At 44.5% G+C, this 14,765-nt stretch overlaps 1 protein-coding gene across 1 annotated transcript in view; it reads right to left on the reverse strand.

Moving 5' to 3' along the window:
* The window catches only part of EMC2 (ER membrane protein complex subunit 2), a 111,230-nt gene that overhangs the window by 43,568 nt on the left and 52,897 nt on the right, over nucleotides 1-14,765 (reverse strand). The window contains exons 3-4 of the mRNA XM_063924505.1: nucleotides 8,868-8,981; nucleotides 974-1,038 (exon numbers count right to left, since the gene is read on the reverse strand). Of these exons, the coding sequence (XP_063780575.1) occupies nucleotides 974-1,038; nucleotides 8,868-8,981 (179 nt within the window). The remainder of the gene's footprint in view (nucleotides 1-973; nucleotides 1,039-8,867; nucleotides 8,982-14,765) is intronic.

Consider the following 14,765-nt stretch of genomic DNA (forward strand, 5'->3'; position numbering starts at 1 on the left):
AAGAACACGAAAGTTACCGGGCGACAGATCGCAATGCGCGCTATCACACGTGTTTTGCTGGTTTGTGATTCATCATAATAGTATCTGCAGTATACACAACTTTCTAGCAGCAATGAATAGTTCCTAGAAGGGGTTGGGTATGGAATCCCGGTGGTCGGGATCCCGGAGGTCAGAATACCGACTTCGGGATCCCGGCCGCCAAAATGCCCTCTGAGTACTCGCTACTCTCGCCACACTGGGGGCTCAGGTTCTATTCCCACACTACAGGGTGTCATGGACACCCACAAGTGGGAATAGCCTGGACGCAGCTGTCGGGCATTCTCGGCGGCCGCGGGATCCCAGCCTCGGTATTCTGACCGCCGCGATAGTAACTACACCCCCCTAGAAGTGACTTGTACATAGCGCAGAGTGTAAATCTGTTTCACATATCACATGCGTGGTCTGATAAATACTGTATATAAAAAGCGTACGCTGTCTGAGATTTTGGGGAACATTTTCTATATTTAAATAGGGTGACGTCTTTCGTTGATCTTATATTTTACTGCCTAAGGGGTTTGTGTACTAAGCCATGGAAAGAGAGAGAAAGTGGACGGAGATAAAGTACCAGCCAATCAGCTCCTAACTGTCATTTTTCAAACACAGCCTGTAACATGGCAGCTAGTACCTGATTGGCTGCTACTTTAACCCTGTCCACTCTATCTTTCTCCAAGGCTTAGTAAATAGACCCCTAACTTCTGTATTATAATGCGGAGAGGTGAAATGTATAACACTGGCCTAAGCTGGCGGAATAGAGCGTGTGACATGGGATGAAGTGAATACCCCTGGGGGGACTTTGTGTGGGCGGCACAAGTGCAGCGTTTTAGGTTGGACCCAGGAAGGCTCTTTCAGTACATTTACACTGGGAAACATAAACATGGTTGGGGAAAACAAAACGTAACCAGGATGGAAATAACTGATCAATGATATTACTTACTATTGCTATGTCATCGCGGCCACAGTCCAGTGCCGCAATCATCACCTGTTCATGGACTATCCATACTGCACAAAGACATTAACACAAGAAGAAAATCATTTCATACAACCAAAGAAATAATTCTGATACATTTGGGTCAATAAACATTTACGGTAGGGGTACTGTACATGCGGCCCGCCAGCTACTGTATAACTACATATCCCAGCATGCCCTGCCACCGTTTCAGCATAGCCTAATGTCAAAACTATAGCAGGGCATGCTGGGATGTTTAGTTCCACAGCAGCTGGAAGCTGCATGATAAATACCCCTGGTTTATGACTGCAAGGCAATTGAGAACATTTGGTGATTTAAAAAAAAAAAAAAAAAAAAGAGACTAGAACAAATTTCAATGCGTAAATTTACCACAAATAAGTAAAAATCAATGAATTTGCTACACAGCAATGCTATATTTAGAAACGCAGAACTAGACGGCAGATAAGAACCACTTGGCCCATCTATACTGCCCTAATGTCATGTAGTGCTTTGAGTAAGAAAAACCACTGTGGGGGACATTCAATTGTTTGAAAAGTCGGTTAGGTGTCTGTGTTTTCCTATTAGATAGGAAAACACAGACACCTAACTGACTTTTCAGAAAATTGAAACCCCCCCCAGCTAATGCTTTGTGTACTGCGGAGCTGAACCTCATATCTGAAAGTGTGTAACAAACTACGCAAGCCTATCACTCTCTTGCATATTACCATTATATAAAAGGCACGCATCTCTGAGAGGGAGTGACAAGCTTGTAGACTTGCTTTACTGAGAAAAGGACTCCGTCGCTTTACGAGCATCAAAAACACAGAGCAGAGGTTTAGTATTACAAAACAAACCGAAAAACAGTAAATAGAACGGGCACAATGAGCTTAATGCAGGGTTGGTGCAGTTAGTAAGTTCCACAGGTTACATAACCCACCCATGAAAGGTACCAGGCGAGGCAGCCATCTTGGGCGCGCTACATAGGCTACAATGTGTGAGATAAGCCATGTATTATTAATGTTCATTCTAATCTAGCACCCTGCACCTTTTCAAAATCCGTGCAGTTCCCCTTTCCTGCCTGGGGTGTCGCTCTCTGCTCTGGTGCTTCTCAGCACACACTGATCTGTTACTCAGTGCTGTGATACAGACCAGCGTGTGCTGAGATGCACCAGAGCAGAGAGCAACACCGCAGGCAGGAAAGAGGAACTGCACAGGATTTGAAAGGTGCAGGGTGCTAGAAGGAACATTATATTATATGTATTAGGATATGTACTGAATTAATAGATCTGTGTGTTTTTCACCCCGCCCAAAAAAAAAAAAACATCCGAGGGAGCCATGTTGGGCGCACTGTGTAGGTTACATCTGGCAGGGTGTGCAATTAGCGGAAATGTAACATCCAGATGGAGGAGGAGGGAAAAAAATAGAGAAGCTGAATACAAAGGCACAACATAAGGAGTATTAAAATAATTATGAGGGCACTAAGAACTTTGGTAAAGTTGACAACTTAAAAATGTAAATTAATGTAGACAAACAGCAATTGGTGGATTTGCAAGTGATGTCACAGCAGCTTAACAGACTGAAACGTCAACTTCTATATTTACACCAGACGTGCTGTACATAGAAGTGGACAGGTACAGTTTATTAATATATGTTGAATGATTAATCTACGGTGCCCAACAGTCTAGAGACTGTGATAAATCAGTGATATGCTTTAGATATTTGTCCAAAGAAATCTACATTTATAGTTTCTATTTTAATCCATTTTATCTGGCACCTTGAACAATAGGGGGATGATTTACTAAAGTGTGGTATGCCAAAACTGCAGTCGCCTTTCCCGATACATACAATAGCAATAGATGCTAAACAAGCCTGGATTAGCATTTATTTCGATTGCCACTTTAAAAACATTATGCGGTCCGAAGTTCGACCGTAGCTGTGTCGACTCACAATGTTGACAACATAATGTCAACATCTGTATGTTGACTTGGTTCAAATTGTTGAAAGGCACCAGGTCGATATCCTCAAATGGTTGACACGTTCACAATGACGACATCTGAAACGTTCCCATGTGAAATTACAACATTATGATGCACAGAGTAACAGTTAGACACACGGATTGCAGAACACAGACGACTTTCTATCATACAGCAACGTTATCATTTCTCCAATCCGGAGGTTACTCTCAGATGTATTTTAGAATATTTTTACTTTCAAAGAATCGAGTGACTGGGGAAAACGGACAATAATATATCCTTACAGTGTGGCAACAAATATACTGCAAGCGTGATTGGAATATACGTCAGACTTAGTCGAGTGTCAGACGGAGGATAAAGAAAAAGATACAGTAGCAAGAACATGAAGTAACTACATGGAGAAGAAAGTAACGGTAAGAGGAAAGAAAATAATAAAGGAACTAAGCGCTGGAAAGGACTCTGCAAAGAGGAAATCAAGTCCAAGATCAAGTGGGATCTAGGGTATTAGGGTAAGTAGGGAAAATATGCAGCTGAGGCCTGCAGGAGGGTCCTTATCTATCATTCACATCGAGGTATATATTCAGGAACGACTACAATGTCAGACAAAACCGAAGGCGGTTCAAATCCAAGCGGCCTTCAAATAGACACACAGTGTTTTGGTTTCTTCTACAATGAAAGATCTGCGATACGGCTATAAGTCTATGACAAACACAGCACTTTCACTTGCGACAAAAGACACAGCGAGCTCAAGTTCTGTAATTCTTAAATATTTCTCCCCGACCAACTCGTACTTTTCACAACAACATTGTTTTACTTTGAGGGAGGGAGGTGGGGGGCAATAAGATCCGCTCTACAGGGAGAACAACAAGGGTGGCCTCCAAGAATGTCACTTGTGAACATACGTACTAGGACAACAGCAAGGGAGGCATACAAGCTGGTTGCACTGAACCGAAAAGCCGGCTCGTTCTCATTGCCTTTAAGAGCTGACCCTTTACCGATCAAGACTTGTAGAAAACGCAATGGGTGGAGGATCTGCCGGTATGCAGTCACCTTTCATATGCACAAATAGGCTCCAACTAGATCTGGTGGCTTAGGTTTATTGCCATGGGACCATGTCTTTCCAATCTCCTCTTATTCATGTGTGTGACCAAACTGGAACCCTAGACACTGGATCTGCCAGTGTTACCGCCTTACTCCGACTTAGCTGAGTGTGCTAGTGTATGCCACCTCTCCACCACAAAGAGCAAATGTCACACCCAAAAACCTAAAGGAAGCAGTGCTAGGTTGGACAAACAAGCTCAAATCTCAAGGCCTATGGACTGAAGAGCAGAGCTTCAGAGACTCTCCGGTTGGCAACCGTAGCACATGGGCTTGTGTTATGCCAGGCACAGGTCAGACCCCTATGTCTCACTTGTGTAGTGTTCACGCTAGGCTGTTTTAGCAGGGCGCCGCACCCTGCCCGATTTTTAAGGGCAAAATCCGCCCTGTCCTTTCTGTGGCACGCCCCCAACAGTGACACCGCCGGCCGCCCACGCCCCCTGTTTTGACGTCTGTGGGCTGAACCGCCCACTTTTATTTTAAGAAAATGACCCCCCCTATTTTGCATGGTCACGCCCCTTTTTGGACACGCACTTGTGCCCCCCACAGTCCGGCGCCCTGCCCAAATTCTAGATTGAACACTACTTGTGCCAACGTTTTCAATTCCTTTACAAGTTGAAAAATAAACTGCAAATAGGCATACATTAAACGACACAAGCCAATACAACAGATGCAACTCCCTTATCCTGCATTACACGCACGAAAAAACAAAGGGGTCTATTCATGAAGCAGTGAAAAGTGTGAAAGTGAGCCAGTGGGGAAGTTGCCCATGGCAACCAATCAGCACTGACGTTACATTTATAATTTGCATACTATAAAATTATACAGAGCAGCTGATTGGTTGCCATGGGCAACTTCTCCACTTGGTCACTTCTCTACTCATTCCCCCCTTCATGAATTGACCCCTGACTGTCAAGTCACAACCAGTATTTGAAAAATGACAGACAGGAGCTGATTGGCTGGAGCGTTATCACCTTCCACTTTATCACTTCTCTAGGCTTAATACATCTGCCCCTCTAGAATCCGTGAATAGTTTATGCATTCGTGTATTAACAATGTTGCCGCACCCGCTAACCGCAGAGTTATCGGGGATTTTATTTCAACCCGCGGTGACCCGGAGCAGTGAGGGCAGCGGCAGTTGTGAGAATCCAACCATGGACACTTGCAATCCCTGTGCTGGTCCCAGCTCTAAACTACACCGACTCCGTTAGTCCATAACGCAAAGTGACACAGCTGCAGAATGCGCTCTTTAGCCCGGCCTCTTGGCAATGCGCAGAGCTTTTCAATATGCAAACCGGCGCAGTTTCCAACCTGCATCTGTCCCATAATATCAACTGTGAAATCATGGGTTCTATAAAAGATGAGCAAAGAAACCTTTCTTTAGGATTCTTCTTCACTGCAAGGTACTGTAATATTTGCCATTTTTTCCCACATCCTATGGTAACGAGAGAGAAAAAAAAGCATATGTATTTTTTTTTTTTTTCATCTGCTATTCATTTTTTTTATACATTATCTATATCTAGCATAGATAAATTGGTAGAGAAAGGTCTATGGAAACCCTGATTTTTTTTTTTTCAGTGACATTTTTACATTCTATGAAAGGCTCCTTAATATGACGTGATGATATTCGGTGTTTATTTTCTAATTTTCTAGTTTCTTATATAGAACCGCATATTCCGTTGAGTTTTACATTTGTAAACAGTGACAGAACAAACTGGGTAATAACAGACATCGGAGGTAGAAGGGGCCTGCTCGCAATCTTACAATAATCTGACAGCACATCACCGGAACGCACCCTTTCTCCCTATTCGCTAAAGCAAAGCCTTTCCTAACAGGCTTATAAAGAAGCCGCCTGTCAGGAAGGTTCCTGGACAACGACTATGCTGAAAGTCATTAGCAAAGAATAAACATTATATTATATAATATACACACACACATTCACATCTATAGTGAACTAACAGCATTTTTAATGGCGGACCGGGTGTATTGCAACTGTATGGCTGACCGCATGTCCAGCGCAATGTGACATTGGTATAACTGATCTCACTGGTCAATTCTTAAAGAGGGACAGTATAACCGGGACTGTAAGATTACAATGAACGGTAAGTTGTGATACAGGGTCGCATCAGAGCCGTTCCGCTGTCAGAGTGCTGCTCCACGCACACGGTGCACAGTCAGCCTACTAGAATTCGGCTGCTTGTATTCCTGAATGAGTGCAATAAAAGCCCCAGGAATTGCGTTCAGCAACCAGTCTTCTACCTATAAATCAGGCTTTGCCGGCCGTGTCCTCAGCTACAAAGCACAGCAATGTGTTTTCCTTTGCAATTGCTTCAGAATTAAGAAAAGCACTTGCGCTGCCAAAGTTCGCAGCTCTGAAAGATAAATGAGCTTTTGCTATTGGAACTCTGTTTAATATTGTTTAAAGGTACCAAATAACAGATCGGTGCCAGAGTGGGTCGGATTTCCTACAAGTTAGGTGACCATTTCCTGGAATGTTTTTCTTGGAAAGTCGGCGGCTCACAGGAGACCTAATTATCAGCAGAAGGCAAGGGGTACCCGGGTGCGAGACGGGACACATAACAAGAGCTGGCAGCCCCTGCTTCCACGGCCCACTGAGTGATGACAGCCCGGCCGGCCGATACAAAGCTGGTTTCTCTGCCAAGGGGGATCTGTAGCAGGTCTCTCCCAGCAAACACGCTACAATTAAAGCTCACCAAAAAGCTCGCTCAGGGCCCCGGTCGCAGCGAGAGCTTTAACTTCCACTATACGCAAGGGACTCTCATGAAACGTCTACGCAAGGAGACTTTGCAAGCCGTATATACATCCTGCCGCATGTGTTCTACAAACAAAACTACACACTGGGCTTTGTTGGTTTAAGTATATGCAAAGAGCAAATAAACCAACAGCAACTTAAATAAATCATGCGCCCAAATTTGACATCATATTAGGTATCAGCAAGCCCTTTAATACTCTCCCTCCCCCACCAGGGTGACACTTTGGGTGAGGACCTGATAAACCAAGGGTATGATTACAAGGGAGCGAAGGGGCTGATTTTTTAGAAAATAGCTTTTTAGACAGTTTACATAACTCTTAGGAACGGATGGAATTAGCCGCAAGCTAATTGCGAAACCGCTTCCAGCGGCTCTGCTGGCGCCTACACCTGCTCGTCACCGTAATTGGACGGTAGCTCATCGCTAACTGAATCTGGACCTTAGACTAAGGGCCTAATCCAGATCTGATCGCTGGGCTGCTAATTTTGCTGTCCTGAGTTCAGATCGTCGCCGCCTACAGGGGGAGTGTATATTCGCCGTGCAAGTGAGTGATCGCACGTGTAGCTGAGCTGCAAAAATCCACTTTGTGCAGTCTGTGAACAACCCAGGATTTACTTCTCCAGTGCGATGAAAACGTGCTGATTGGGGCCGGAACTGACGTCACACACACTCCCTGAAAACGGTTGGGCACGCCTGCGCTTTCCAGAACACTCCCAGTAAACGCTCAGTTGCCACCCACAACCAGCCTCTTCCTGTCAATCACCTTGCGTACGCCCGTGCGATCGGATTTTTCATACTATAGTTGACCGGCAATACCCGTAGCTGCTGTCCGACGCACATGTGCATTGCGGTGCATGCGCAGTTACTATCTGATCTCCCGCTGTGCGAAAAGTCTTCACCTCTTTCATTGTTCTTTCCTGCTAGCACTGTCCTTATCACCTTTGCACCTGGGTCTCCCAATACCCCACCGGAGACTTTGATGGTACTAGCTCACTGACTCCTGTTTTAGTAGCCCCCCCCCATAACCTATCATTACTTACTTCAACAAGCCAAAATGAGTTGCCCTATCCTACCCTCGGCTTCCCACTACCCTGTCACCCAACCTTTGGCTGTACAGATATGTCCACACTCAACTTTCTAATAATAAAAAGGACTCAAAGTGCTTTACATACAGTATGCATTCAAAACACATAATACAAAAGAAGCTGAACGGGAAAGAGAACTTGCATTTGGGTTGTACTTTTTTTGTGCGCAAATCATGACAAATAGCATTAATTGGCGCCCCACGGAGATTACTTAGCCGCACCAAATGTCTTTTTTTTTTTCATTTGCCTTAGTTGCACCACTAATACCACAAAAGTGCAATGCAAGGGTACATGGACTACCGGTCTGGCATTACATATACTTCTGTAAATCTGGGTACAGAAGGCAAAAGACAGAGCTCGGATAACAGCAGCCTTTCGCAATGTATCATTATGCGCAATCTGCGACTTTATACATGTGCGACATTACATTTATTCTAGCGTCTCTGGTACATGGGAAGTGCCTTCATATGCGGCTGCATTGTGACTAAGACGCACGATTTTGGGTAAAGTACGCACCGCTACCAGTGGCGGACATGATGCAGAAACTCTAAGTAAATAAGGAGACCGCTGTATTTTTGTGTTTATAATTATCCTTTGTATGTACTGTATGTAAATTGTACTGCTTATCACTGCACGGCACTGCGGACTGTGGCGCGTTTCATATAGATGAGAATATAAAAACAAATATACACACACTTGGCCTACAAAAAAATGCACTTTTTTTCTTTTTGTTATACACTTGGAACTATACGCAGCCCTAGAACGTAATGAGAAACACAGCTTTTATTACGGCATGTAAAGCCCTGGGCTGCTCGCAACCACTGTTCTATATAAACTTCTCATGACACCAGTTGAAAGAAGAGGGAGTCCTGTGGGATATTACAGCAGAGCAGGTGCGTTCATAACACCAGCCGGCGTCTCGCTGCGCGGAATGTCATGGACACCATAAACTTACTGTCGTCCCCGAGTTTGGAGGAGTGCTCATTTAACAACTCTTCACCGACTTCTACGATTTGCTCGCTGTTCCTGTAGTTTTCCTCTCGCCAAGTTTTCATTTTGTCACGCATTTCTGCAAAAAGGGAACGCCAAACAGACACATTATAAAGAGACCAGTTTCATTGCGCCTAGAAGCCTATTGTTATAAACAGTGTACTTTATAGTTGTACGAAGATTTATTACTATTAAGGGATTTAAAATGTAATTATTGGCAAATTCATGAAAGTTTACAAAAACACTATTTACAAATAACGACATGAGATCTATTATCTAGTATGGTTGGGTCTTTGGTTTTTACAAATGTTTTTTTTACCCACAACCTGGAGCAACATGAGCAAAACATACTAAAACAAAAATGCTCCATGTATACGCTTCTATTACATTATTTAGCTGGTCTCACACAGTAGAAGGAAACAACTGGTGACTGTATTTTTGTATATGACACGATCACTAGCGGCATCAATTACAGATATGTCCTCATACATCTAGCCTCAATACGCCATGCAGTGCAAGATGGTCACACAAAGCTACATCTGTTTCTAACACAGTCCCCTGGTTACACACAGCTACATCTGTTTCTAACACAGTCCCCTGGTTACACACAGCTACATCTGTTTCTAACACAGTCCCCTGGTTACACACAGCTACATCTGTTTCTAACACAGTCCCCTGGTTACACAAAGCTACATCTGACACAGTCCCCTGGTTACACACAGCTACATCTGTTTCTAACACAGTCCCCTTGTCACACACAGCTACATCCATTTCTAACACAGTCACCTGGCCACACACAGCTACATCTGTTTCTAACACAGTCTCCTGGTCACACACAGCTACATCTGTTTCTAACACAATGCCCGGGTAACACACAGCTACATCTGTTTCTAACACAGTCTCCTGGTCACACACAGCTACATCTGTTTCTAACACAGTGCCCGGGTCACAAACAGCTACATCTGTTGCTAATACAGTCCCCTGGTCACACACAGCTACATCTGTTTCTAACACAGTCCCCTGGTCAAACAGCTACATCTGTTTCTAACACAGTCTCCTGGTCACACACAGCTACATCTGTTTCTAACACAGTCCCCTGGTCACACACAGCTACATCTATTTATAACAGTTCCCTGGTCACACACAGCTACATCTGTTGCTAATACAGTCCCCTGGTCACACACAGCTACATCTGTTTCTAACACAGTCCCCTGGTCACACACAGTTACATCCGTTTCTAACACAGTCCCCTGGTCACACACAGCTACATCTGTTTCTAACACAGTCCCCTGGTCACACACAGCTACATCTGTTGCTAATACAGTCCCCTGGTCACACACAGCTACATCAGTTTCTAACACAGTCCCCTGGTCACACACAGTTACATCCGTTTCTAACAGTCCCCTGGTCACACACAGCTACATCTGTTTCTAACACAGTCTCCTGGTCACAAACAGCTACATCTATTTCTAACACAGTTACCTGGTCACACACAGCTACATCTGTTCTAACACAGTTAAATCTGTTGCTAATACAGTCCCCTGGTCATACACAGCTACATCTGTTTCTAACACAGTCCCCTAGGCACACACAGCTACATATATTTCTAACACAGTTACCTGGTCACACAAAGCTACATCCATTACTAACAGTTACCTGGTCACACACAGCTACATCCATATCTAACACAGTTCCCTAGTCACACACAGCTACATCTGTTTCTAACACAGTCCCCCGGTCACACACAGCCACAACTGTTTCCAACACAGTCTCCTGGCCACACACAGCTACATCTGTTCTAACACAGTCCTCTGGTCACACACAGCTACATCTGTTTCTAACACAGTCTCCTGGTCACACACAGCTACATCAGTTTCTAACACAGTCCCCTGGTCACACACAGTTACATCCGTTTCTAACAGTCCCCTGGTCACACACAGCTACATCTGTTTCTAACACAGTCCCCTGGTCACAAACAGCAACATCTGTTTCTAACACAGTCACCTGCTCACACACAGCTACATCTGTTTCTAACACAGTCCCCTGGTCACACACAGCTACATCTATTTCTAACACAGTTCCCTGGTCACACACAGCTACATCTGTTGCTAATACAGTCCCCTGTTCACACACAGCTACATCTGTTTCAAACACAGTTCCCGGGTCACACACAGCTACATCTGTTTCAAACACAGTTCCCTGGTCACACACAGCTACATCTGTTTCTAACACAGTCCCCTGGTCACACACAGCTACATCTGTTTCTAACACAGTCTCCTGGTCACACACAGCTACATCTGTTGCTAATACAGTCCCCTAGGCACACACAGCTACCTCTATTTCTAACACAGTCCCCTACGCACACACAGCTACATCTGTTTCTAACACAGTCCCCTGGTCACACACAGCTACATCTGTTTCTAACACAGTCCCCTGGTCACACACAGCTACATCTATTTATAACAGTTCCCTGGTCACACACAGCTACATCTGTTGCTAATACAGTCCCCTGGTCACACACAGCTACATCTGTTTCTAACACAGTCTCCTGGTCACACACAGCTACATCTGTTTCTAACACAGTCCCCTGGTCACACACAGCTACATCTGTTGCTAATACAGTCCCCTGGTCACACACAGCTACATCTGTTTCTAACACAGTCCCCTGGTCACACACAGTTACATCCGTCTCTAACACAGTCCCCTGGTCACACACAGCTACATCTGTTTCTAACACAGTCCCCTGGTCACACACAGCTACATCTGTTGCTAATACAGTCCCCTGGTCACACACAGCTACATCAGTTTCTAACACAGTCCCCTGGTCACACACAGTTACATCCGTTTCTAACAGTCCCCTGGTCACACACAGCTACATCTGTTTCTAACACAGTCCCCTGGTCACAAACAGCTACATCTATTTCTAACACAGTTACCTGGTCACACACAGCTACATCTGTTCTAACACAGTTAAATCTGTTGCTAATACAGTCCCCTGGTCACACACAGCTACATCTGTTTCTAACACAGTCCCCTAGGCACACACAGCTACATATATTTCTAACACAGTTACCTGGTCACACACAGCTACATCCATTACTAACAGTTACCTGGTCACACACAGCTACATCCATATCTAACACAGTTCCCTAGTCACACACAGCTACATCTGTTTCTAACACAGTCCCCCGGTCACACACAGCCACAACTGTTTCCAACACAGTCTCCTGGCCACACACAGCTACATCTGTTCTAACACAGTCCTCTGGTCACACACAGCTACATCTGTTTCTAACACAGTCTCCTGGTCACACACAGCTACATCTGTTTCTAACACAGTCCCCTGGTCACACACAGCTACATCTATTTATAACAGTTCCCTGGTCACACACAGCTACATCTGTTGCTAATACAGTCCCCTGGTCACACACAGCTACATCTGTTTCAAACACAGTTCCCTGGTCACACACAGCTACATCTGTTTCAAACACAGTTCCCTGGTCACACACAGCTACATCAGTTTCTAACACAGTCCCCTGGTCACACACAGCTACATCAGTTTCTAACACAGTCCCCTGGTCACACACAGTTACATCCGTTTCTAACAGTCCCCTGGTCACACACAGCTACATCTGTTTCTAACACAGTCCCCTGGTCACAAACAGCTACATCTGTTTCTAACACAGTCACCTGGTCACACACAGCTACATCAGTTTCTAACACAGTCCCCTGGTCACACACAGCTACATCTATTTCTAACACGTTCCCTGGTCACACACAGCTACATCTATTGCTAATACAGTCCCCTGTTCACACACAGCTACATCTGTTTCAAACACAGTTCCCTGGTCACACACAGCTACATCTGTTTCAAACACAGTTCCCTGGTCACACACAGCTACATCTGTTTCTAACACAGTCCCCTGGTCACACACAGCTACATCTGTTTCTAACACAGTCTCCTGGTCACACACAGCTACATCTGTTGCTAATACAGTCCCCTAGGCACACACAGCTACCTCTATTTCTAACACAGTCCCTTTCGCACACACAGCTACATATATTTCTAACACAGTCCCCTGGTCACACACAGCTACATCTGTTTCTAACACAGTCCCCTGGTCACACACAGCTACATCTGTTTCTAACACAGTCTCCTGGTCACACACAGCTACATCGGTTTCTAACACAGTCCTCTGGTCACACACAGCTACATCTGTTTCTAACACAGTCCTCTTGTCACACACAGCTACATCTGTTGCTAACACAGTTCCCTGGTCACACAAAGCTACATCTGTTTCCAACACAGTCTCCTGGTCACACACAGCTACATCCATTTCTAACACAGTCCCCTGGTCACACACAGCTACATCTGTTCTAACACAGTCTCCTGGTCACACACAGCTACATCCATTTCTAACACAGTCCTCTGGTCACACACAGCTACATCTGTTGCTAACACAGTTCCCTGATCACATAATGCTACATCTGCTTCCAACACAGTCTCCTGGTCACACACAGCTACATGTGTTTCGAACAGTTTCCTGGTAGAAACTGGTACAGTGCCATTTACACATCCCTTGTCTCCTTTGACAATGACAGAATAAGTAGTCTTGGAAACACGCATGGTTCTGCTAGACAGGAGCGGTTAAAAAGAGCATTTAAGATACAGGTGCTTTTTACACCAGGCAGCAAACAATGACCGGAAGATGATGGATGTTCTTCAGGTCCTAATTTTTTATATATTTTTTACAATACAGGCAACCCCATATGTGAACCAGGCACCCTGGCAATATTTAATGAGCCCCGTGTGAGAGTCTACGAACAGAGGCTCAACATAAACATTCTTCTGCAAATCAGAGCTCCTATTTCACACATTAAATCATCAGAAACATATGTGCATAGAAATACCATAACAGAAACCCAGGTTAATGCACCAAACTCAGAGAAAAGAACACGGCATGATGAAAAGGGAAGATTAGCAAGAAGCCGACCCATCCTTACTAAAATATTACCAAAGTAGAGAGAAAGCGATTTTCCATATGCGCCGTATGTTAGAACATCAGACTAACAAACCCGACAAGGATCTCGCTTGCCAGAAGCAATCTCAGCTCTCTCATAAAGCTGTCACTTTTTTTTTTTTTCACGTTCAGAATCTTTTTTTTGTTTTTTTTATTGTTAACTCAGACCAAAACCAGCCTTGGGTAGTATTTCCGTCAGACGGCAGAGAACAAGTGCTTCCTGGCATGCAGGTCCCTGGAAACCGTCGTTGAATAGTATGAATATCAGCAAGCGTGAACACATCAAAAACCTAGCGTAGGCCAAAGACACAGAAAAATAGCAGGCAGCCAACGAGCCCTGCCTACCAATAACTTGGCGCCCACCGCGTTCCCCACACCAGTATAAACTATCGTAGGAAGAGGCTAGGCTATAATGCCGCTGCCATAGCTTCTAGCATTTTGACACCCAAATATGGAATTAGCAATTCTGGTAATTCCGTAAGAATGAAAGCCATTTAAAAAGCGTTATTTCTCTAAGGAGTAAAGCTGGAGGAAAACATGTTCTTCTGACACTTTATATTAGGCAGTGTACTTCACTTTTCGTGTGCCTGTCTTATAACACATCTGCGCTGGCCTGGAAAAAGGCTGCAGGCTGTACAGAAGACCAGGACAATTGCGGCCCAGGGGTTAGACTTACTAAAGGAGCCTGTTTTCTAAGCCGGGTTTCATCTGCAATTTTATAACAGCAATAGGATTAAATGCTAAACAAGCTCAATTTAGTATTTATTTCTATTGCCGTTTTAAAATGATCGTCAAAAGCCGCCCGATGGAGAACAAGCTCCTTTACAAAACCGGTTTAATCT

The sequence above is a fragment of the Pseudophryne corroboree genome, chromosome 5 (genome assembly GCF_028390025.1).
Source record: "Pseudophryne corroboree isolate aPseCor3 chromosome 5, aPseCor3.hap2, whole genome shotgun sequence".
NCBI lineage: Eukaryota > Metazoa > Chordata > Amphibia > Anura > Myobatrachidae > Pseudophryne > Pseudophryne corroboree.